This window comes from Chenopodium quinoa, unplaced genomic scaffold (assembly GCF_001683475.1).
Source record: "Chenopodium quinoa cultivar QQ74 unplaced genomic scaffold, ASM168347v1, whole genome shotgun sequence".
Lineage (NCBI taxonomy): Eukaryota > Viridiplantae > Streptophyta > Magnoliopsida > Caryophyllales > Amaranthaceae > Chenopodium > Chenopodium quinoa.
The window spans coordinates 7,531,441-7,555,587 of NW_018742951.1; the positions used below are offsets into that span (position 1 = coordinate 7,531,441).

The 24,147-nt window shown below is 33.3% G+C and overlaps 3 protein-coding genes across 4 annotated transcripts; 1 reads left to right on the forward strand and 2 right to left on the reverse strand.

The window, feature by feature from the left end:
• Positions 1–2,197: 2,197 nt before the first annotated feature.
• On the forward strand, positions 2,198–12,150 carry LOC110728610 (C-factor-like). Its single transcript, XM_021908252.1, has 6 exons — positions 2,198–2,633; positions 7,101–7,253; positions 8,011–8,104; positions 8,207–8,289; positions 8,622–8,775; positions 11,515–12,150. Exons 1-6 carry the CDS (start codon positions 2,493–2,495, stop codon positions 11,748–11,750), a joined length of 861 nt encoding a protein of 286 aa, XP_021763944.1. The 5' UTR covers positions 2,198–2,492; the 3' UTR covers positions 11,751–12,150.
• A 93-nt stretch (positions 12,151–12,243) lies between these two features.
• On the reverse strand, positions 12,244–18,781 carry LOC110728609 (cyclin-D-binding Myb-like transcription factor 1). Of its 2 annotated transcripts, XM_021908251.1 has the most exons (4): positions 18,636–18,781; positions 14,273–17,819; positions 12,665–13,495; positions 12,244–12,572 (listed from the first exon to the last, which is right to left on the reverse strand). In XM_021908251.1, the coding sequence occupies exon 2, from the start codon at positions 16,967–16,969 to the stop codon at positions 15,668–15,670; it is 1,302 nt and encodes a 433-aa protein (XP_021763943.1). In that variant the 5' UTR covers positions 16,970–17,819; positions 18,636–18,781; the 3' UTR covers positions 12,244–12,572; positions 12,665–13,495; positions 14,273–15,667. The 2 variants fall into 2 exon arrangements, with proteins under 2 accessions (XP_021763943.1, XP_021763942.1); XM_021908250.1 differs by having other exon boundaries at positions 12,665–17,819.
• LOC110728669 (RNA polymerase-associated protein CTR9 homolog) lies at positions 16,992–17,783 on the reverse strand. Its single transcript, XM_021908313.1, has one exon. The coding sequence runs from the start codon at positions 17,781–17,783 to the stop codon at positions 16,992–16,994; it is 792 nt and encodes a 263-aa protein (XP_021764005.1).
• Positions 18,782–24,147: the final 5,366 nt, after the last annotated feature.

The window sequence follows — 24,147 nt, forward strand, 5'->3', positions numbered from 1 at the left end:
TTCTTTGTTGAGATGAACGATGATTGTATCAACAAATGAAAAGTCTGAACTCTGAAGATTGCATAATGTTGCGTATCGTTAACCTATATGGAAAGGAGGCCATGTGATGATAGTGAAACACAATGCCTTCTAATATATACTCCGTATCGAAAGGGCCGAGACCTTCCAACGGGGCCATTCGGAGCACGGCCCTCAATAAATTAATGTAATTTATTAATTAATGAAATTAAATAACCTTACTTTACTTCCTTGCTCCTATGGTAATTTCGAGCAAGATGATCGTATGTACTAATTGTATATGAGCACACGATGGTTAGTTCACTTTAATAAAAATATTCTACTATTTTAAAATTTCAAAGTGTAAATTCTCAATAGCAGTTTTAATAGTTTATTGTCATATTTGTACGAGTAAATCATTAGAGAACTAGTTTTTGGTTCGGACAATGCCCCGAATCGTAATATGTATATTGAAATGAGCTTTGATAATAAAAACTATGTGATGAAATATAAATATAGATTTAAAATTTTACTTTAGTACTCGTACTATTTAAAATATATTTTTTCCAATTATTATTAAACATCAATATATATTATCCAATATCTAGTATCTTAAAATTAAATTATTAGTTTACTTCGTTCTTCAATTAAATGCTATCTTCAAGTTTATTAATATGATTAACTTTTTTTAACAAATAATTGTAGACACAATATGTGTCGTTGGAGTAGTGGTTGAAGTTATAGCATAATAACCTCATCCATGAGGTCATGGGTTCAAATGTTAATGCTAACAATTCATCATATATATATATATATATATATATATATATATATATATAGAGAGAGAGAGAGAGAGAGAGAGAGAGAGAGAGAGAGAGAAGAGAGAGAGAGAGAGAGAGAGAGAGAGAGAGAGAGAGAGAGAGAGAGAGAGAGAGAGAGAGAGAGAGAGAGAGAGAGAGATATCCCAATGCTGTGCATATAAAACCTAGTTGGCATTCACAAATGTTTCAATCATTTCATAACAATATCTACTTATTTGCCCACATTAATGTTATTTGACCTTTTTTTTTTTTAATTGAACTCTTAAGAATAGTTTGTAGAAATTGATACCCAAAACTTTTTTGTTTACTATTTCCCCTCATTAATGTTACAAACTAATAATATTGTGACATAAAACCAAACTGAATAATAGTAATCGTATGTGTATATATATATATATATAGAGAGAGAGAGAGAGAGAGATCCCAAGAGAGAGAGAGAGAGAGATCCCAATGCTGTGCAATGCCCGGTTTATATAAAACCTAGTTGGCATTCACAAATGTTTCAATCATTTCATAACAATATCTACTTATTTGCCCACATTAATGTTATTTGACCTTTTTTTTTTTTAATTGAACTCTTAAGAATAGTTTGTAGAAATTGATACCCAAAACTTTTTTGTTTACCATTTCCCCTCATTAATGTTACAAACTAATAATATTGTGACATAAAACCAAACTGAAAGAAATTCTCGGACATGGCTAACTATGTGCGCGCATCGCACACGTTAGCCACCCTAGTAATTTCAGATATTCACTTTCTTCCCTTAAAACTTTAACAAATTAAAATAATTGATCATCCACGCATCATTAATGATTTAACTTATAAATAGTGCTACATTGAGCAATTTCACTACGAAAATAACCACTTAATTTGCATTGAGGGATTCCAAAGGGAGGTTAGGAAGGCATTTACAAATACATAATGAGGAGCACACTGCAGTCATTTCGCTTTAAATTGAGCAAAATTTCATGTAGTATCATTGGGTGATCAAATAATACCATTGTATATATCGAGTGGTATTATATATGCTTGTAGTGGTACTAAATACACTATCATTGGTGTTATATAAGCTTCTAGTGGTATTATAGTGTGTTCCTCATTGAGTGGTCAAACAATAAAATTGTACGGAGTATATTCAGTAATACTAAATACATTCTCAGTAATACTTGAATAAAAACTTAGTATTCTATAAGCTTTCACTTGTAATGGGGTCCACATTACCTTTTTTTTTTTTTTTGGCAAAATCTTTAAGTAAACCATACTTTATGATATCTTCTTGTCAGGTTGAAAATCATATTTCATATATACCTAAATTAAATATTTCTGTATATCTTTTATATATCTCATATTTTGTAATATTATTGTAAAAAATATTTTAAAATCTTGTACGGGATTTTAATCTCGTTAACGCTCTTTTAAGTCCTTTCACATTTACAACATCTCACATTCTCACTCCATTTCCTCTGTTATTAATTTGCATTGTTTCATCACCATAATAACAATAATAACCCACCCACCTTATCTAAACTCTGAATATTCATCTGGGTATTTCTGATTTCACCCACATTCATGCAAAAATTCAAAATTTGGAAAAAAGAAAATTAATACATTGAAGGCAGAAATTGGTCTGTTGGAAGCTTGAATTGTGAATAAAAACAAAAAGGGTTTGTAATATGATGAAACTGATGCAATTTAATTTGATTTTTACAAGAAGGTGCCGATTTATACAGAGGCCATTTTGCTCCTCTTCGTTCAATCGAGAAGCATCGGTATCATTGGTTCAAGGAGCTTCAAGAGGCATTGGCCTTGAATTTGTATGTAATTTTCCATTTTTCCTCATTTTATTTATAATCTCTTTAATTTTATTTATTTATTTATTTATTTATTTATTTATTTATTTATTAATTTATTTATTTTTAAAGTTTCATATACTACGACATATAAATGCAAGTTTTGGAATTTTCTTGACTCTAAATGGGTAAAATTCAGGAGCTCTAAGAGTTCTTCAATTTGTTTAATTTATTAAGTTATGTGGATGTCGTTGCTTCGTTGGGGGCAGTTATGGACCGCCCGCTGATCGTGATCAAATTCTATCTTGGTATGCATTGGCAAAAAAAACGGTTAAGTTCTTTTTTAGTTGACCCGCTTTGACTTTTACAATATACACCACCTCTCCTTTGACTGTCTTTTGTGAATAATATATAAGAAAAAAACATATTCACGTGAGATCTTTTTGAATTCGTCACAATAAGTACTACATAATATATAACTTTTACAATATTTACTTGTGGGGAATTAAAGTTATTGATCGTTAAAGTTTTGCATTGGCAAGCGTGATAAAAGAAACAAGTCAAGTAAAAAAGAACCGAGGAAGTAGTACTATTTGTTGAATACTATGTGAAAGTTTTAAGTGATTTCCCAATGACAATGTGGGTTAGTGCTGATTTTTTATTTTTTATACTCATAATAAATTAATATTAAACAATATACATGGTTCAAATCAGTGTTAAGGATATTCTTGTGGTTATTGGTAGATTTAAAGAATGAAGTAATTCCCCCATAAGTATTACATATATAATGAGTGTTTAATACAACCTCTTAGAATCACAAAAGAGTGATATGTATGCAAGTGACACATTCTCGATTTGACGAGTTTTTGTTTCATGGATTGTCTGGGAGTTGGTTTGGTTCAATTTTGATTTCTAGGACTGTACCTTGGGTTTTTGTTTGCTTTCTGGAGTTACTTGGCACTCATTTACTTTGATTGGTGAATTGGTCACAATATGGGTATTGGGATGTGAGAAAGATTGATGCTGGATTTGGTTCACTTGCGAGTCCTAACAAGCTGACAAGCTTCATGTGGAGCAATCTATGTGCTTCAGTTGGCAGCGAAGGACACACATTCAAATCTATCTTAGCTTAGGGCAGTTATGTTAGCGAGGGAGAGAGTGGGGGGGGGGGGGGGGTTGGGGGGGAGGAGGAGGTGTTAAGACTTGGTGAGTTTGGAAACTTATCTAAATAACATGTTTTCACGTATTGATGCTGCTGCTGCTGCTGTGCCATCTTATTCTTGCATGTGTTAGGATAGATATTCTTTTTGCCTTATGAAATATTTGATGTATTATTACCATTCTGAATCTTTGATAATTCAGAAATGATCTAGAACTATTCTGTAGCCAACACCCCTCCTTGAATATATTAATTAGATTTCCATTAAAGTGAATTAATGTAATCCTTGCATTACTTTGGTTATGGCCAAAGCAAATTCCAAAGAACCATAGCATAGTGAGTGAAGCTGGTGTAAGTTATGTCCCTAGAAATCTAGAATCTGATACATTTAGGACAGTGAAGCCTCAATCAGGATTGGTTTCTTTTGCTCTAATTAGTCATTTGGTGGTGTTGATTTTAAGATATTCTTTAATCTTCTAAGATTTCTCTTGATCTTGTTCAACATCAAGAGCAACTTGATGTGTCTGCAGTGATCATTTTGGGGTACATGAAAGATCTAAGCTCTATGCAACAATTTGTTATTCTCTTGCATTATTTGCATATATGTGAGTTAGAGGTGCCAAGCTATGAAAATGAAGAAAATAAGAAGATAGTATGAAAGCTATAACTGTTTTCTAGTCCAAAATAAATGTTAAATATTCATTGTTGTACACAAGAGGTCATACATTTACAAATTTGGAAGTTGAGTATCTAGCAAAAGAGAATGATGGTGTTATTTTTCAAGCAGAGTTTTATGTCTTAGTTAATCCAGTAATGACCAATTCTTGTTATTGCAATGGTAAATATAATTTTATTTATGGAAGAACACGTGTTTGATGAACAATCTAAATTTGTTGAGGGAGACATACCATTTTAGAACATAATTTGTCAACAGATCAAATCCTGTGTGAAGTCAACCATTGTTGCAACCAGCTATACCATGTGTAATAAGTGGATCATGGGAAAATAACTGAGTTGAAGGAATGCATACTAATAACAAATAAAGAAGGGATATCGAAAGTTATACTGTTATAGTGAAGTTGTAAATCCCTGTCAGAGTTCGTCTGGCCACAATGTCATCATATAGTTACAATTCTACGCATCCCTTTCTCAATCTTTGACAGGATCCCTTTGGGGTAACAACATATTTTAATCCATTACTAGATTAGACCTGTTCGATGCACGAATTGAAAAAATTATTAGAATGAAATAAATTGTTTCTATTTATTATTTTCCCGTACATACTTATAAATTAGATCATAAAAACATATCTTTCATCATAAATTACTAAGTAACAAAATATAAAAATGAAAGCCAATTTGATCTAATCAAACCATATGCATACGAATTTATATATCTAAGAGTTCGAAATACAAATTAAAAATACATGTAACTTAGATAAATTGAAGCGATGTAAAAAAAAAAAAAAAAAAAAATTGAAACACCTTGAAAATACCGAAACAATGGTAACATTTAACGACAACATTAGTTCATTTTTGTATAACAAACATCCATATTATTATTACATGACTTCATAACTAGGTTGCTTGCACAATCCTAAGTTTACACACAAAATAATAGTAAAACCTTAAAAAAAAATTTAAATTTTTTTTGTAGTTACCTAAAATGTTTTAGCTCAATATCAATTTTATTTATTCCAACCAAAAAAAATTATTTATTTATTTATTGACACAGTCAAAGATTGAAATAAAAATAATTAAAAATAACTAATTTCTAAAAAAAAAAACAAAAATAAATATGACATCATAAGTGCATTAGGCGGGAAATTTTTTTATGAGAGAGCGACAAGTATACAGTTTGAGGAGAGGATGATGTCAGCATTTTTTTGTTTTAGTAATAGTTAATAGATTTGTATAATTGCTGAATGATACTGAAGACCTTGAGCAGGGATTTTTTTATTTATTTATTTATTTTATTTTTTTTAATAATATATATATATATATATATATATATATATATATATATATATATATATATATATATATATATATATATATATATGAAAAAAATTAAATGAAAATAGATACTACTATTTGTGATTTTAATTAATTTTATATTTGACTTTGATGGCAAAAACAGGGTAATTTGATAACAAATTGTTTAATCATACTTTGGATAGTTGCTTAGATAAGTAATTATGTAACTTATGTTAGTACCATATTTTTAACCTTTTAAATTAGTGATGCAATAGTGTCAAAGCTGATGAGGTTCAGTTATCAATTTCAATGTGTTACTTGCATACACATCACGATATACAGTAGTTTCAATCATCAATGTCAGTGGGTGTGTGTGTGTGTGGGGGGGGGGGGGGGAGCGCTAATGGAGGGAATTTAGAATTTTCTGAGTAGCAGTGCTAATATGATGAGCATGAGCTCAACACGCTATCATTATTGGCCAACTGTGCATGAGGTATCCTAGCTGATTTGCTATGCAATTCCAGGTAATGAGAGTATATGAAGTCCGCATAACTACATGTCTATGCGTTCCTTTATAATCATGTTACAGCAGATGTACATTCATATTTATCAAGCCTTCTCTTGTCTCCCTAAATTCTGAATAATTTGAGATTTTCTTCGCTGTTTTCTGTAAAACACTGCACATACATAACAATATCCTGATGTGAGAAGACAATGTGACTGAAGCAGGGGAACCTCTAAGGGAAATCTCTCTTGGGAACTAAAAATGAATGTCTTCTTATCTGAGAGAAAGCAGTTGAGCGAGATACTAGTGCAATTAGAATGATAAAGATCACCAGGCTACTTTCAGTCTTTCACCCCACATAGATATGTCCTGATATCTTGCGCCCTAAAGATATCAAACTTCTTAGATGCCATTATCATCTGAGCTAATATTTGTTGAGCCATTTTTTATACGAGCTAATTTTTGGTGAAGAAAGCAAGGTAGTCTTAACACAAAATCAACGTGAAAAACAAAAAAAGAATATAATTTAGAGTGGTTCACTCTCATTTCTCCTATAATGGAACAACTGTGTGACGAATTATGATTGTTTTTATCACAGACTACAAACTCAAGTATTTTGATTATGAGGCTGTTCCCATTATTATCTTAAAGAAATTCATTCCAAATTCTGAATTGTGTTCCCTCTGACTCATATTTGCTGGTAATATTGCAGTGTTACCATTTGAATTGCTATTTGTGTATTTTGTCTGTCTAACTAAAAATCTTAGCTTGTGGAATCCCCTGTAGTATGATGGATTTGAATAATCACTTTGTATTGCATCACTGTACTGACCCGATGATTGACTTTACAGGTAAAACAGCTTCTGGGTAGGGACCAGAAAGGGCATGTTCTTGCTACATGTCGAAATCCTGATCAATCTACTGGGCTGCAGGAGCTGAAAAATCAATACTCTGATCGACTTAAACTTCTGAAAGTTGATGTGATAGATGAAAACACCATTGAGGTTTGGGACACCAGCTTATTTAATAGTATTTCCGAAGTCCCAATGGGCGTCAGCATTAGTTTACCTATCTACTTTTGAGCTCTTTTTTCCACAAGGAAAAATTACTTGGTTCATTATTATGGAGTATCAAGTTTTGGGAACTTTTATATATATTAAAAAAAAAAAAAATTCCTCCAATGACCTAAACGCTTTGGGACATCGACAACCATTGATACAATCTTGGCTCTATGACAAATACAACACAAACTTGCCCACTTTCTGCAGCCAACATCACATAAGGTTCCCTTTTTACTTTCAACAACAGCTATCTTGATAGCATTTTATACATCTTGATAGCTGTGTTGAAACTGGTCAACTTTGTGCTGTATTTTATCATGGTTCCAAGGTTTTGTCAATGATTGTAAATGGCCCAAGCTGCCTGTAATTGGAGAAAACTCCCAGTATTTTGTTTGATTTTGTATTCTTAGGTGTCGGTCATTTGCTTCCTTCTATTAAATGTACTAAATTAGAAAATCATTGCATCAGATATGGTTTATTTTGACAATAATAGATGGACTTAAAGCTAGAACTCCATTTCAGCCATTTATTCTCCTACTTATGTTGGATGGACATCATTGTGTAAATCCTACCTGATATAATAAGCCTTCTTTCCCTTCGGAAGGTTTATATGGTTATTTTTTCTGTCGAATTGGTGACAATGACATGTATGGCTGATGAAGACTGAAAAGAAAATATACTTTTTGGATATATCTTTCAGGCTGCAGCAACTTCTGTGAGTGAAACATATGGTTATCTGAATCTTCTTCTCAATACATCTGGAATTCTGTCTATACCCAATTTGTTACAACCAGGTATTCTTTTTCATGAATTTCAAATTTGCAATGTTGATGTAGAAAGTTTTAAACATGCATGAACAAAAAGCTGATCCTTCACTGGTTTCATTTCCAACGTAGAAACGACATTGACTAAAGTACAGAAACATGCCTTACTGCTTGCATATGAAGTTAATGCAGTGGGTCCTCTGCTAATGATGAAGGTATACTAAATTTTTGTATACTTGTATTCAATACTGCCTATCATCTGAGCTTAGTTATTGCAAACAATAGCAAGCCAGCAATGCAAGATTTTTTCAACTTTATACAATGTTACCAAGGTAGCATATGTTTAATTTCAATCAAACACACATGTTTTGCTTGTAATATCTGTTGAATTGATGTCACACTCTATTTTGTGGTTATCTTTTGACAAGAGTAATTCATTCAGTAGTATTAAACGAGCAATTGTTTAAGAAAATTATCTTCGATGTTTGTTAAATAATTTGTGTGGCTGAACTTATATAGTAATTGTTTCAATTCCATTTTTTCTCAGCACATGTGGCCCCTGCTTAAATCGGGAGGGAAAATAGGGACTATGAGGGATGCTGCTGTTGTGGCAAATTTGAGTGCAAGAGTTGGATCTATTGGTGACAATAATCTAGGTGGATGGCATTCATATCGAGCTTCAAAGACAGCATTGAATCAGTGTAAGATTATTATACGAGTACTTTATAAAAGCTTATGACTGCATTTGGTTGATTTTCAGAAACATATACACATACAGTTAAAATTATGAAGGTGTTTGTATATACTCCTTTGTTCTTTTTTACTTGACCTATTGTTTTTATCACGCTTGCCAATGTAAAACTTTAACGGTCAATAACTTTAATTCTCCATAAGTAAAAATTATAAAAGTTATATATTATGATAGTACTTATTGAGACAAATTTAAAAAGATCCCACATGAATATGTTTTTCCTTACATATTATTCACAAAAGACAGTCAAATGAGGGGAGGTGAATAGTGTAAAAGTCAAAGCGGGTTTAGTGATAAAGAACGGAGGAAGTACATTATATATAAAATTTTTAAAACTGTTACATGAATATTATTGTAAGCCAAAGTTGCCTGCTAGAATACTAGGGAAAAAGAATTGGATCAGAAATCTCATAGAGAGGAAAAATGTGTTCAAGTAACTTGGGTTTAAATATTTCTCATTTGTCCTTGTTAATCAATTAAAAGCGAATTTTTTTTTTTTTTTTTTTTTTTTTTTTTTGTAGGCAACTGTAATATATACTTCCACCGTTCTTTTTTTATCGCATCACTAAGACTTTTACACTATTCACATAATCTTTTTTGACCATCTTTTGTGATTTATTCGTAATGAAAAACATAGTCATGTGGGATCTAGTTAAATTCATCTCGAAATCTACTTTCCAAATATCAATTTTTTATAATTTTTACAAAGGTATAATTAAAGATATTAATAGCTAAAGTAATGCATTGGCAAGCGTGAAATCTCCTATGATGCAATAAAAAAAGAACGGAGGAAGTATTATATTTCTTTCCAATTTTGACAATTACAACTTAAGAACTTTTAAGTATGGACAAACTTCCTAGGCAGGATCGCATAGTGGTAAAAAGTTCTACCAACAAAATGGTACAATCGCTTGAGACAAACTATGTACAACAAATAAACCACTCAAGTATTAAACCATCACTCCTTGCCAACCAGATGTAATACATAACAGCCGGCATAGTAAGCAGCATAAGCTTGTCTTCTGAATCTGGTAATTTATCAGATTTTGTTGGATCCATCTCACCATTGCTATAACAGTGATACAATTTGTTTGATCCATCTCACCATTGCTATAACAGTGATACAATTTGTTTCATCCATCTCACCATTGCTATAACAGTGATAAATTCACATCTGATTCCCAGCCAAAGCTTAACTCTGCTGCAAAATTGTTGACTGTAATGACTCCCAAAAAACGAGATCATGGTTTTTCTGTTTCATGCTATAGATCAATTAAATTCGGAGTACATTTTGCTTGTTAAAGATTTACAAATGTTATGGATGTGAGAAGACGACCATATGTCAACATTCCTCTTGGCACCCTTATCTCTCATCCCAACCCTATGGTAGGGCTTCAGTGAATATTTTTGCTAAGCTGATCCTCTCCTTAATGGACTAGCTTGACTTCTTCATTTATAGCTTCTCTTAGCTAGCAAAACCATTCTTTGATAAGCTTAGTTCCTTTATGAAAGACTTGATTTCTTGCAAATTGCTTTTTTTTTTTTTCCCCTTTGGATAATCGAAATTTTTTCAGTTATCTCATTATCCTTACTAAAATCAAACCTAGTTCTTATCATCTTCAGCTCTTCACTATGCATGTTATCCTTCATTTCCATGCAAGTTTGTACAGAATTTCGTTAACTTGCTCATTTGAAACATGTGTTAATCAATCAATCACAGCCTTAATCCCATAAGTGGGGTCGGCTACATGAACTAAAAGTGATTATTCCGTATAGTCATCCACAAAAATCTTCTTCTTCCCCTTACGATCAAATGCCTCATTCTCATGCAAAATCCAAATGCTTCATGTCCTTCCTAACTCCTTCCAACCAAGTCATTTTCGGTCTCCCTCTCCCTCGTTTAATCTCTCCATGGTCCCACTCTGTCACTGACAGCCAGTGTAAAACTTTGTCACATCCTGTGACATGAGCCAAAATTATATTTAGAACATGTGTAAATATAAAATAAAAAAAAAAAAAAAAGTTATTAGGCAATTTAATAACTTAATACTAAAACAGACACCATGAGTGACACGTGTCACATCTTGGTGCTGTTCCGACTCCTTTTTAATTATCTGATAAATGGAGTAATATTAGATTTTGCTAAAAAGTAATACTCCATGATAAAATTGATTCATATTATTGATGTTAAAGAAATTACTTTAAAGTATCACTTTTTTTTGTTATATATTATTTTATTTTTTTTTAAAATAGACTTACCGTGTATGGCAAGAGGCCTAAGTTAGTATAATAGGTGCAAAATTAAGCTTAACTTGCCTTTTTGTGTTCTCTTGATAGTGAAAATTGCCCATGCTTCTTGTAAAATGGTACAATTGTTAGTAGGCAAGTATCATTTCATAATTCAAAGGGTTCTTCACTAACGTATGCATTGGAATCTCATTTACTAGGATAACAATTTTTATATTCTATTACTCTGTAAATTCTAAGAAAGATGATAATTTTTTTGGACATTCCATAACAATGTATGTAGGTACATATCATTTTGATGGAAGGAATTAGCATTAGTATATGACAGAAAACTTGCACCTTACCTGTACGGCTGTGCCATGGTGCAGTCTTGTCTTTTGATCCTTTAAACAATTGGTTATTCTGTTCATGGTATTTATACCCTTGCTTCTTGCATCTGCAGTGACAAAAACAGCTTCAGTGGAATTTGCTCGTAAGAAGGATCCAATTATTTGCCTCTTGCTGCATCCTGGCACAGTTGATACCGATTTATCTCAGCCTTTTCAGAGAAATGTCCCAAAGGACAAGCTATTCACCAAAGAGTTTTCTGTGAATAAGCTCTTAAGCATCATCGATGGTGCCAAGATTCATGATAACGGAAAGTTTTTTGCTTGGGATGGTCAAGAAATTCCTTGGTGATGTTTGATGGTCTTGGATTCCATTAAGATTTCAAGTCATTTGCTTGCCTTTGTATCACTTCATTGATAAATAATTTGTTCGCCAATGAAAATCATTCTGAATTCTTCACGGTACGAACAGTTAGGAAACAAGTGAATATACTTGTCATACAGGTATATAACTGATGTATATTACTGCTGTCAAATAATACTGAATATAGTACTGGAATTTGTTGTTTGGTTCTGCTCCTCAACATAAGCCGAATGGTCATGCAGGTTCAGGGTTTTTTTTTTTTTTTTAGTTGTTGAAGTTGTGTTACCGAACATACCTTTAACATTATATCTTGTAGTCTTGTACGCTGTAACTTTTTTTTTGTTTAACTAGTCGTGGGTAAGTGCCATTTTTTAGTAAAAACGCTTTTGATGCATGTTTATTATGAGTTAATCAACAAGTTTATGATAATTATAAAACTGATCAAGGTTCTTTAATATAAATAATGCAGAACAAACCTTAATTCATTTGTAAATCATTCATTATGTATGAGAGTTAAATATAACAGGATGTACAATTGTACATTTAGCAGCAATTTGACACATTTATGGATAATAAACAACACAAATACCAGAGGCCAGGACTCTATGCCTGACTGCACTAAAAGCACAGATGATTTGATCAATAGGCCTATCAAGAAAATCATACACACCTTTACAATCATAATCTCCATCAGAATTCAGTAAAGAGCCATAGTGAATGGGTGATAGAACTTCCTCTTAACAGGATAGATCCTTTGAGATCTCTGGCACTTACAACCAGTCCTCTTGTTGTGGTAAATGCAGCATAATCCTGCAAAATTAATAAACCATCATCAGCCTTCAAGCAGTCAAACGATGAAAGAGAAAATAGATAACACAACAAGCAACCGAGCAATAGTTTACCAGTAACAGAATGATCAGTCCTTGAGCTAAATATCAAATGCTTGGATGCCAACAGCTTACTTATTCTACAAGCACCTATACGAGCAGGCAACCTAGCAGGTTTCATTGTACTAGGTAGTGTTCCCATTGAAAAATAGCCTGTGGCCAGACAATATCTCTCTTTTGCCATCATGTTCTTCCGTAGGTCCACTCACTTTCGAAACACAAGAATCGGTGTGAGCAGGAGCAAATCCTACTGTGTTCCAGGAATAGCTACAGAAATCACTCTTGTCATCATTCATATTCATTCATTCTGTGGACCAGAATTTTCCTTTACATTGCAGTCTTGGTCCTGTACCTTTAATCCAAGATCCAAATTAAGGGATCAACTTCATTGCTCCCTTTACCACAATGCTTATCTTCAGACACAGATTGCCTTCATCTTGTCCTGCATAACGACATCTTGTTCACTGCCCAGCTGATCGTTCTTGATTGGCAGATTCTGAAAACTCTCTCCCTCAAGTAATTTCCCGGCAACAGTAACCAATAAATCAAATGCACACAATTTTTTTGTCCACAGCTTTTTCTCAAATCAGGCATCTCTTCAGCAAGTTCATATAAATTACAAAATCTCAACACAACAGATAATCAAAAGGAAGTGAATTTACCCTACCAGGCCTCGCAGTTCTAGAAATGAAAGGCACCCGATAACCACTGAGCCTATAATTTAACCTCTTCTGCAACATATCTAGAACATACCAGAGGAGTCTTCAATTCAATGCTTACTATCAGCACCACCCGAACCAAATCGCGTCCAAGATCAATTAAAATCCAAGGCTAATTCTATAAAGTCTGTTGCACAAAAGAGTCGATTAAAGCAAACACATAACGATTGTGAACACAAAAATCCAAAACGAATCACAAAAATGATCATTCAAATTATCAAAGAAAAAGATTTAAAAAATTTAAGTGATATAGGGCCAATCAACGTGATTGATTGATGATAATTATCAAGATAGCACAATTCAAAACATAATTTTCATGATCATCAGGAGCTAGTTAGCAGCATATTTCATCATTCAAATCAGCAAAACCTTAAATAATAGCAACATCCTAAGAAAGTAATATACATGAACAATATTATGCTAAACATTAATATACGACAAATTGTTCGATCATACCCATGACCTATTTTTCATCAAAAATTAACTGAAAAACAATCAAACTATATAAAAAATAAAATAAAAAGAAAAAATAGTGAATTGATGATCTAAATCCCTTAGGATGAGAAAGGCAAAATTCTAGGCATTTTTTTTATCAAAAACCCTAAACCCGTGATTTTACCATCACAATTTCTCATAGAATATGGAATCCTTTTAGCTAGCTCAAAAACTGTTACCCATCTTGCTGCTTGTTTTAGCTCTCCAGTTGGGGACATTGGAGAGGGATGTATTAACTGATGGGTTCCCCCGATGTGTAGAAACTTTTGCGGGTTCTCCCCATCTCTTGCTTATAAAAAAAGTCGAGTGAATTGATTCTGCTGATCTCTCACAATATACTTAATTTTTCTTACATTTAAGCTCACAGAAAATACTTTACTACAAACAAATATTGCATAGAATGTTGTACCTTCACACCACCAGCTGCACAGAGTCTCACGACTGCATCAACACCAGGCCAGCAAGGATCCTACACAAGCACTAAGTGTTTTTTTTTCCCCTCATATCAGGAATTAAAAGTCAGAAATATCATCTACAAATTAACTTGATAGGAGATACAGAACAGAAGCAGTATTAACTAACAAGGAAAAGTCGTTAATAGCCTAAACGAAAAGCTAAGTATACAACATACAAGATGGTAGAGGAACCGCAAATTTAGATTGAAGGAAAGAAGAAGACGGGCATGCAACAAGAAATTTAACTCAAAAACATAATTGTAACCAACAAAAAAAACAATAAAGAAACAATGCATGTTAACGAAAGTAAACATGACTAACAGGAACTTCTACCCGGTCAAAAATACAGAAAACAGACAATAAGATTCGACCTAAGAAGATCCAGATGCTCAAGGCATAATGCATACATGTCATAGAAAGTTAATGCAAACAAACGAAAAACCCCAATCAACCGGAATTCAAAGAAGGGCATGTTTTCCCTAAGTCACAAGCTCCTCTATTTTCCTGTTTCTCTCTTTTCCTGTTTTGGTTAATAATTATGCTATTAGGTAGATTCTTAGAAGATTTGTCTGCAAGCTATTTGAGTGTGTTGAATTAAAACAGGACAATGAATAAACTACTCCATATTTGGCTACAGCTAAATCAACAAAAGCACTACCCAATCCCACATACACAAAATGAGAAGAAATCACATCTATAAACAAATAGCTCTTATAAAACAAACTTGTCACTAAGTTGACAGATTAAAACTATAAGACAGAAATTACAGCAACATTTTACTAACTTTATTTTAAGATAATTCTTAAATAAATAAAGGTGCCGAATTCTGACATTTTTGTCAAGAAACATATAGGCTTTCAGCATCAAGGAACTATAGATGTGAATGATGAACTGCAAATGACATCATAAGAAACCATACTCTTCCTTTCTTGCTCCATCTTTCTTTTCTGATTACAGTTCCCTTCTTACCGTGAATTTACTAAAATCATGATATGTTAGGAGCATTCAATAACTTGCACAATCACTAGTTCACTACACAAACAAAAAAATCATACTCATATAAGATATAACAAATTACATATACAATAACAATAGAAGTGGACACCAAGTAAATATAAGAATCTGCTTCAAAGCAGGGCAAAACATTCAGTTCAGAAACTATAGAGGCTATAGACGGAAATTATGTGGTCAATAAATTACAGCCAAAAAAAAAAAAGAAAAAAAAGAAAAAATAGGCCACAAAGATAAATTACTATCATGTAAGAGTATAATCTCTAGAATATAAGTAGATAAAGTAGAAAATCACATCGTCTCTACAATTAATAACCAGTTACAACACAAAAATAGCATTAAGCATCAACAGCAGGTCTGTTGTCATAAGATTCTCTTGCTTCTAAAATATTTGGGCAGTATCTCTGGGAAAGAATTTCAACTTGCTCAATAAATGATTTCCTACCATGCTCACCAATATGGCGTACCATTTGATTCCAACGCTTACGGCAAATATCACCAGATCTATGTTCCAGAAGGTTGTCCCAATCCACATCATCTTCACAAGCATCATCACGATCTACGAGTGCAATCAACATTCTATAGTCATCAGAATTAGCCCACTTCCCTTCAGCTACCATGGGAGATGTTAATGAGTCATACCATTTCATGCAACATAAAGAATTGCTTCGAGTTGCAAGCTGATCACTAACTGCATCCCAAGCTATGTTATCTCGTAGCATACCATGCTTTGATCTCTTTTCTGTAAATACTTTCATGCTCAAATCCATGTTGACAAGATTAAATAAGTTCTGGTACTCTTCTTGGGACCAGGTCCCCTTTTTTAAATTGGGATACCTGGTCCTCCTCCATACATCTTTAACATGAAACCGATGTTTACCGAGTTCGTCACCCAATGTTTTCCAATCTGGTCCGTGCTTTTCATAGAATTTCTTGACTAGTTCTACCTCTTCTGGGGTCCACTTGCGATCCTCACTTCGTTCAAAAAGTACATGAGCTCGGCTATAGACAGCTAAATAAGGTCTCCAAGGCAAAGATTCTCCAATTTCTTTCCAACAGCCTTTCAGTTCTTGGTGCAATCTACAGTTCATGACCATTTCTACACCTTCTTCACCCAGCTGGTGATCCTCTACGTATTTATATACAGCATTTCGGACCATCTCATCCTCCTCTTTGGAAAATCGTTTACCTTGTACCAGCCCATTTTCAACATTGTTGTTCTCCTCATTTCCAACTTCAACCATTTTCTTTTTCTCCTTGATCGATTCATCAGAAAGAGGGAAAACTTCCACAGTTTCAGAAAATTGGACTTTCTTTGATTTCTTATGGGTGGATAATTCAGAAGGCTCAGCAGCTTTATTCATCTCAGGCATACAATCAGTTGCATCTACCTCAGTATAACACCCACGAGATTTCTCCTTCCTCTTTTTATTGCCTCTATCCCTAAATTTCTGTCTTCCGTTGGTTGACGCACAATGGGTATTCATCTCAAGTTCTTTATCCAAATTAACTGCTCCTGAAGTATCCTTCTTTTTCTTTTTTCTTTTTTTGTCTTTTACAGGTTGGATGTTTTCAATAACCTCATTGTCAAACTGATTTACAATCAAATTGGTATGACCAGTACTTCCTTCGGTATCCATGATCTCTGAAGCACCAGCAGAATCAGTATCTTTGCATTTTTCTGATTTCTTCTTCTTTTTTTTTCCTAATCACCTGCTCATTGTTACTATTGCCTCCAAGTTGACTGTCCTCAACACTCTTGTGTGCATTCACATGGCTATTTCCCAAATGATCTTCACTCAAATATCTATCTCCCAAACTGTCCTTCACATTTTTCTGCTTCTTGTTCGCAATAACCTCATTATGAGCCTGTTTTTCTACAAAACTAGCATCACCAACATTATCATTCGACTTCTTTTTCATTTTGAAATCTGTTTGATTCTTCTTCTTCTTCTTCTTCTTCTTCTTAGCATGCCCTTCTTCTCCAGAGTGTGCCACACCTCCCTTCACCAGCTCAATGCCACTATTCTCTTTATGATCCACATTATCTCTATCATTTTTCTTCTTTCTACTCCTTTTTGATCTACTAACTTCTAAATTCTCCTCATTGACAGCCTCACCTGATGATTCTAAAACCTTAGAAGCCTCTCTCCTGTCTCCAGATTTACCCTTCTTCATTTTTCCCTTACTTTTATTATCATCCCATAGTGTGTCTACATCTATCCCATTCACATCCTTCTTTTTCTTCTTCCTAAGACTTTTATCCATATCTGCACCAAAGTCTACGTCTACACCTGAATCACTCAAAACCTTCTGTTTCAGCTTCTTTTTGGGACGGCTTTCATCAGCTAATTCTACATTACCCTCCTCTGCTCCTAAATCACTAATCTCACTATTCTTCCGTTTCTTATGTTTCTTCTTGCCACTAGTAGAGACATCCCCTTCATTACTCATGACGCAGTTAGTTCAACAACAATCTCCTTCAAAGATCTGGAAAAAAAGTGCAATACATAATATTTGCACAAAAAAATAAATCTTTGAGTGCCCTTCACACATAATTGCACTAAATAATAAAATAAATATACTAATAAACCAAAATCAGATTCAAAGATCAAACACTGAGACAACAGTGGGTGGAATGAGAAAAGAAGAAATCTTGTTATACACCCCTTCGTCGATAACATTGTCAAAATGCCTTAAACATCTCATAGTTATGATTCAAATGAATATGATAGAAACATGTTTTGCAAAGCAACTCTTTTATATCAGTTGAATCACTCCCACCTTCTCTCGAATACACAAGCTAAGGGCATAGCAAATCAAGTAACACTTGAGCTAACAACTTTAAACCCATACAAATTCACAAAAGGCATAAGCTTTTTCCTAAACACCTCAAATTAGTATTTCAAATTAGTATCTTTATTCCTTTACTTATGCTAATGTAAGTATGTAATGCTTAAAGTAAAATATCTTCAACATCTAAAAACAATATTGTAGCTGAAAATTAACATACCCAAATTGCCATAACTAATACACACTGAGGCAGGGCAGGAGGGAAAAGAGCTCTAATTTCATAGTTGAATCCTAACATCAAAGGGTTGTGCAATACATTAGCAACCAAATTTGATTCAATTATCTCATAATTTTAGGGATATCTGATTCATAATTTTAGGGATATTTGATTCAATAATCAAATTAGGCTCATAATTTTCTTTTGGCTATCTTAGAATTTAGAACCAATAGTTCAGATTTTCGAACCATTAGATTGTGAAATTGAAATGATGATAACAAATACAAACAACTTACCTCAGAATTGAAGCTGCTTCAATGGGGGATACAAGAACTAGATTCAATGGAGAACGTCAACTGCGCTTCAATGGAAAACGTTGAGTGCGCTTCAATGGAGATCTGAGAGAGAGCAATTCAATGGGTTGGACGCCTTGGTGGAGCCCTATTAAAAGCCCTGACCCACCACAATTATTAATGGGTTAGATCCGTTTAATAATTAAATGGGCTGGATCTTTATACGATCGTCCAATTATGGGACAGGGCGTCAGGGTGGGTCTTATAAGGGTTTAAACTTTAAAGTAAACCTATTTTTTTAAAAAATACAAATACTAGTTAAGAGCTTGTATGGTATCGTTTTTTGTTTACAGTTTTCTTATTTTTTAAAACAAAAAATTAAAAAAAATATGAAACAATAAAAAGGTGATTCCACGTTTTATAGTCAGTTTTCAAAATTATCATGATTTTAATAAGTTTGACTAATTTTTTATTAATTAAATGACATAAATCTTATAGTTTTAAAAAACAAAAAACAAAAAACCAAAAAAACAGAAAAATACAGCAATACCAAACAAACCCTAAACATTACACTTCCATTTCTCAAATATTATTTGTACACACCAAAGCTTGTATAAATTATTTGTAAGTTTATTTTTATTTTTTTTTTAATTTTGAAAACGACTGGAATTACATTAATTAAACCGAGTTTACAACAAACAAAAAGAAACTATGGTAACATAAGTCAATTACAAGTTATCATGTGTTAAATGTGGTTAGAACGAGTTTTCCTCAAAAAAATGTGGTTGAGATGACTCTTTTATCGTGGCTTAACTTTATACTATGCAATTGTATAGGTAGTGTTACCTCTGCGGTTTTAACATCAGTTGACGATCACTTACATTTTATATTGAATGCAATTGCAGACTAGCAAGTGTAAAATTGTTTGAGTTAATTAGTGATCTATGTAAAACAGTAAATTATTAGTGAATAACTTTGGAAGTGATAGCTTTAATACTTTTTTTTTAATTTTTTATTTGCATCAGTTTAACCGACACATTTGCCGAGATGTAACTTTGACCATTAATATTTTTAATTGTCTATTAGTAAAAATTATAACAAAATTATATTATGAAACAAGACATAATGACTAATCTAATGATATATTATATAATAACATTTATTTATTTTATAAAGGTGGAAAAATTAAGTCAACCATGGTATGTGAATAGTGCAATCAAAGTGATGCATTTTTAAAAAAAAACGGGAGGGAGTACTTTTTTTTTTTTGAAAAAAACTCATCAAGGGCTATTAAATTACTAGATCAACCAAAAATTTTCCAAAATGTGAGGTGGGATTACATCACTCTACACCCGTTGGCCAAACTTCCAAGGTTGAAAGTGAGCCAATTCGTGTGCTACATTATTACCCCCCTTGCTTTACTAAAGACCGTGAAACACTAGTAAAATTAGAAGAAAAAAATCTAGAATATCCTCTACAATCAGATGAAAGGAATTGGAGTCATACAAACGCTTCCTTAGTGCCTCAATCACCACCAAATTATCACTCTCGATCTCAATGTAACTCATACCCTTGTGTCTCACAATATTCATGCCCCAAAATATCGCTTTTGCCTCTGCAATCTTAGTCTTCCATTTCTCACTCCACTGCACAGTAGCTCCCCAAAGCACCACCCCCTCACTATTCCTGCAGACTGCACCCAGCCCCGTCCTCACCTCCTCCTAAACACTAGCATCAACAATAATTTTAACCACACCAGATGCCTGAGGAGACCAGCCCATCGAGACACTCTTTCCACCCCCTTCATTCTCCATGTTATTCAACTTTCTCACCTCACGCCCCTCCTTACTAATCTTCAAAGCATAGGCAACAATTTGCTCAACATTCAAATTTTCACCATCATTCATCCATTTGTTCCTTGCACCCCAAATAGCTAAGCATATGGAAATTAAATTACCCATATCCCCCTCCCTAAAATTACCAGAATAGTGCTCCCACCAGTCATACAATAAGAGTGGGACAAAACCCTAGAATAATCGCACTTACTCCAAATTGCTCGGGCTAAGCTGCAATCTTTATAACGCATGCATGACATATTCGTCACCTCTCTTGCAAACACCACAAGCTAGTAGCTAACCGTTATGGCACAAATTAGCTAGCTACAAAAGAATTTAGCTTAAAAATCTTATGTGGCTTAAAAAGCTAGTTTGCTAATTAGTTTACCATTGGAATTGCTCTAATACTCCATCCATTCCTTTATTGGATATATTTTGACTTTACACCCTAGTCAGCGATCCCAACCAGTCTAGCGAACACCCACCCAAACCCTAACCTTAACTCTCAACCCCACTTATGTGGCGAACTCCCACCCAAACCCTAACCCTTACTCTCAAACCCCACTTATGCGACAAACTCCCATTGAGTCCCAACGAACCCACACAACCTCCACCTACCCTATCCGGCACTAACCTATGACCACCCAGCCCTCCACACCAACCCGACACCGCAATCTTTTTTAAAAATTATTTATTATAAATTTTTGTATTTAAAGTTATTCTTAAGCTTTATTTTGTTTTTAATTAAGTCAATTCTAATTTTATTTAATAGTTAATTATGGTATACGTCAATTGATGACTTGTGTGACAGGTCTATGACACCCTAGAAATTCCTTTCCATTAAAATACCTATTTTGCCCATTTAAAAATATGAAATAGAAAAATCTATGACATTACTGGCACCGTGAAATCGGCTAAAGCAATTATCAAAGACACACACAGCGGAAGACTATCTTTAAAACCATTTAAAAACATGTCAACTTAAAAAGTCACACCAAACGAAAGCAAAGTTAAACAAAGTCAACCTACAATTTGGAACCATTGTAGGTCCTCAAAACCAAACAATATTAAAACCTTTGCGTTTGTCTCATAAGAAGAATAAAATAAATAATATTCAAAGTAAATAAAACACATCATATTCCTATGAGAACTAAGCATGATTCGCTCTTCACTCATGCCCTTCATGAAAAATGCTTCACCACCTAAAAAAGCTTCTCTCTACTTATCACCACTACTCGCCATTAGAAATGGGTCGTCGTAGGGCCAAGGTAAAGACAAGGCCAAACAAACATACAAACACACAATCAACAATGCTGAGTACATAAGCGTAATAAAAACACACTAACATGCTTACATCCTATTATCACACAACTTACCGTGTTGCACCTCTTTACAAGCATACAAAACATTCAACACCTAACTAGACAAATACCAACTTCATTTAATTTTGATTACACATCGAACGAGTTTCCAACCAAATCCCTGCCTCAAATAAATTGAGGTAAACTACACCGAGAGCTAACCGGGTAGGCAAATGTCACATGAAGTGACTGGACATCATGCGCATAAGATAAATAAAAAAGGAAAATACAGCGTCCTGTACTCTCAGTAGAAGTCATGGTTAAATATAAAACCCCATAACTCCCCTCCTCCATATGTTCATACTTAATGAAACATACCAATTTAATTCTTGAATAATTAGTGACCACATAAATTTAATAGTTGAACCCTTTTGAATCTACCTCGACGTCAAAGACACCTTAAACGCATAATGCACCGTAAATCCTATCCCTCGATGTCAGAAACACCTTAAGTGCACATAAGCACCGCAATATAATTTATTCCTGTGTACTAAGACACTTGATAGCTCAATTCCCATGCTTAAAGCATCAATAAAAATTATATGAACCATAATAAAATTCCCTTTTCATATTCCAAACCAAATTAAACATTTTGTTTAATTAAACATGCTCTCTATTATGCCAACAATAAAAGTGTGGTTCATAATTAACATGCCAACATAATTAATTCCAATCACCAATTCACCATAAATAATTCATACATCACAAATCATTCACCAACATCAATCTAGTCAACAAATTCCAATCATCACCTACCATGATACTACTTGGAACTAATTAAACAAAGCCTAGCATGCTTCTACATATTCAAATAATTATTAAGTACGCGAACGTACCTTGAATATGATCTCAAAATCGCCACGACTAAATAAAATCACTCACTTGAAAGTCTCCTACAAACCAATATTACAAAGAATCACACAAATTTCAAGCAATATATACACTCTTTAAATCACTCATAAACCCTCTAAAACAAGCTGAACTTTAATTTAAAACCCTTATTTTATTCCCAATTAATGAGTTATTAAAAATCCTTTCAAGAAACATAATTATAGCTTATATATAAAAATTCCAGCATTATTAAAACTTATAAAATTGCTGTAATTATGTTAAAAACACTTATTTCAATAATTTAAATCACCCATAAACAATTCCCCTCAATATACATCAATTTAGAAACCTAGGGTTTTCAATTTGGGGCTTTATAATTCAAAATCAAATCTGAAAATTTATATACAAAATACTTATCATTAAACATCCTAAAATCATCACAAAACCCAAAAACAATAATTAGATTTAGGGTAGATTTAATTAAAAATCAAAAACAATAATTTTTTTTAACACCACCGGCGCACACAACCACCATGGCTGGCTGCTTCTTTATCGCCTGGTGGCTGCTGCTGCCGGCGAGGGCTGGTGGTGGTTGCCGTCGGTCGGTGGTGGCCGTCGGTGTGTGGTGTGTGTGGGTGGTGGTGATTAAAAGCAATAAAATTAAAATAAAGGGGAAGGGGAAGGGGAAAAGAAAATAAGAGGAGAAAGAGAGTTTACTTTTGGGTGCACTCCACCTTAGGCATACGATAGGTATTTATACCCCCTCTCAATATCCCTCCTACTTAAAATTCCTTTACTACCTTTAATGATTCCTTTCCTAGTCAAACTAGTATTTTGACTTTCCTTAAATACCATTGACTTTAAAAATTATCTTTTTATAAAATAATATGCCCCAATATTTCCAAATCATAAAATAAATATTTTCAAGATTTAAATAATTAAAAATAAACTTTTTCATTAAAATAATTCTTTTAATTTAATAAAAACCATAAATAATTCATTTCAAATTATTTAAATACTTTAAGAAATACTTATTTAAATTAAAATACGTATAAAAATACGGGGTATTACAGTCTACCCCCCTTAAAAGAAGTTTCGTCCCGAAACTTGGGCAACGAAAATCAAACTTTTTCCTCACTTTGTATAATATTGTTGTAATCTTTTGTCATACTTTTGCCTTTAACATCTCTTTGAGAGTTTGAGATCAAAACTACTAGAAATACGTCAAAAATGTGAAAAACCACAAAAATAACTAAAAATATAGGGAAAAAGCGCGAAATTCTACCGCATTCTACCCCCCTTAAAGGAAACGAGTTACGTCCCCGTAACTCACCATACCTTAAACAACTAAGGGTATTTCTTTTTCATCTCATCTACCGCTTCCCAAGTTGCTTCCTCATACTCTTGGTTAGACCATAGCACTTTAACAATCTTAACTTCCTTATTGCGTGTACTACGCACTTATTGTCAAGGATCTTGACAGGTCTT

What these genes read in the sequence shown, in the direction of transcription:
- LOC110728610 (XM_021908252.1), top strand. Translation starts at nt 2,493, where the DNA reads ATGATGAAACTGATGCAATTTAATTTGATTTTTACAAGAAGGTGCCGA. An exon ending in GAGGCATTGGCCTTGAATTT is followed by an intron (nt 2,634 to 7,100) that starts GTATGTAATTTT and finishes TTGACTTTACAG; the next exon opens with GTAAAACAGCTTCTGGGTAG. An exon ending in GTCCTCTGCTAATGATGAAG is followed by an intron (nt 8,290 to 8,621) that starts GTATACTAAATT and finishes ATTTTTTCTCAG; the next exon opens with CACATGTGGCCCCTGCTTAA.
- LOC110728609 (XM_021908251.1), bottom strand. Translation starts at nt 16,969, where the DNA reads ATGGATACCGAAGGAAGTACTGGTCATACCAATTTGATTGTAAATCAG.
- LOC110728669 (XM_021908313.1), bottom strand. Translation starts at nt 17,783, where the DNA reads ATGAGTAATGAAGGGGATGTCTCTACTAGTGGCAAGAAGAAACATAAG.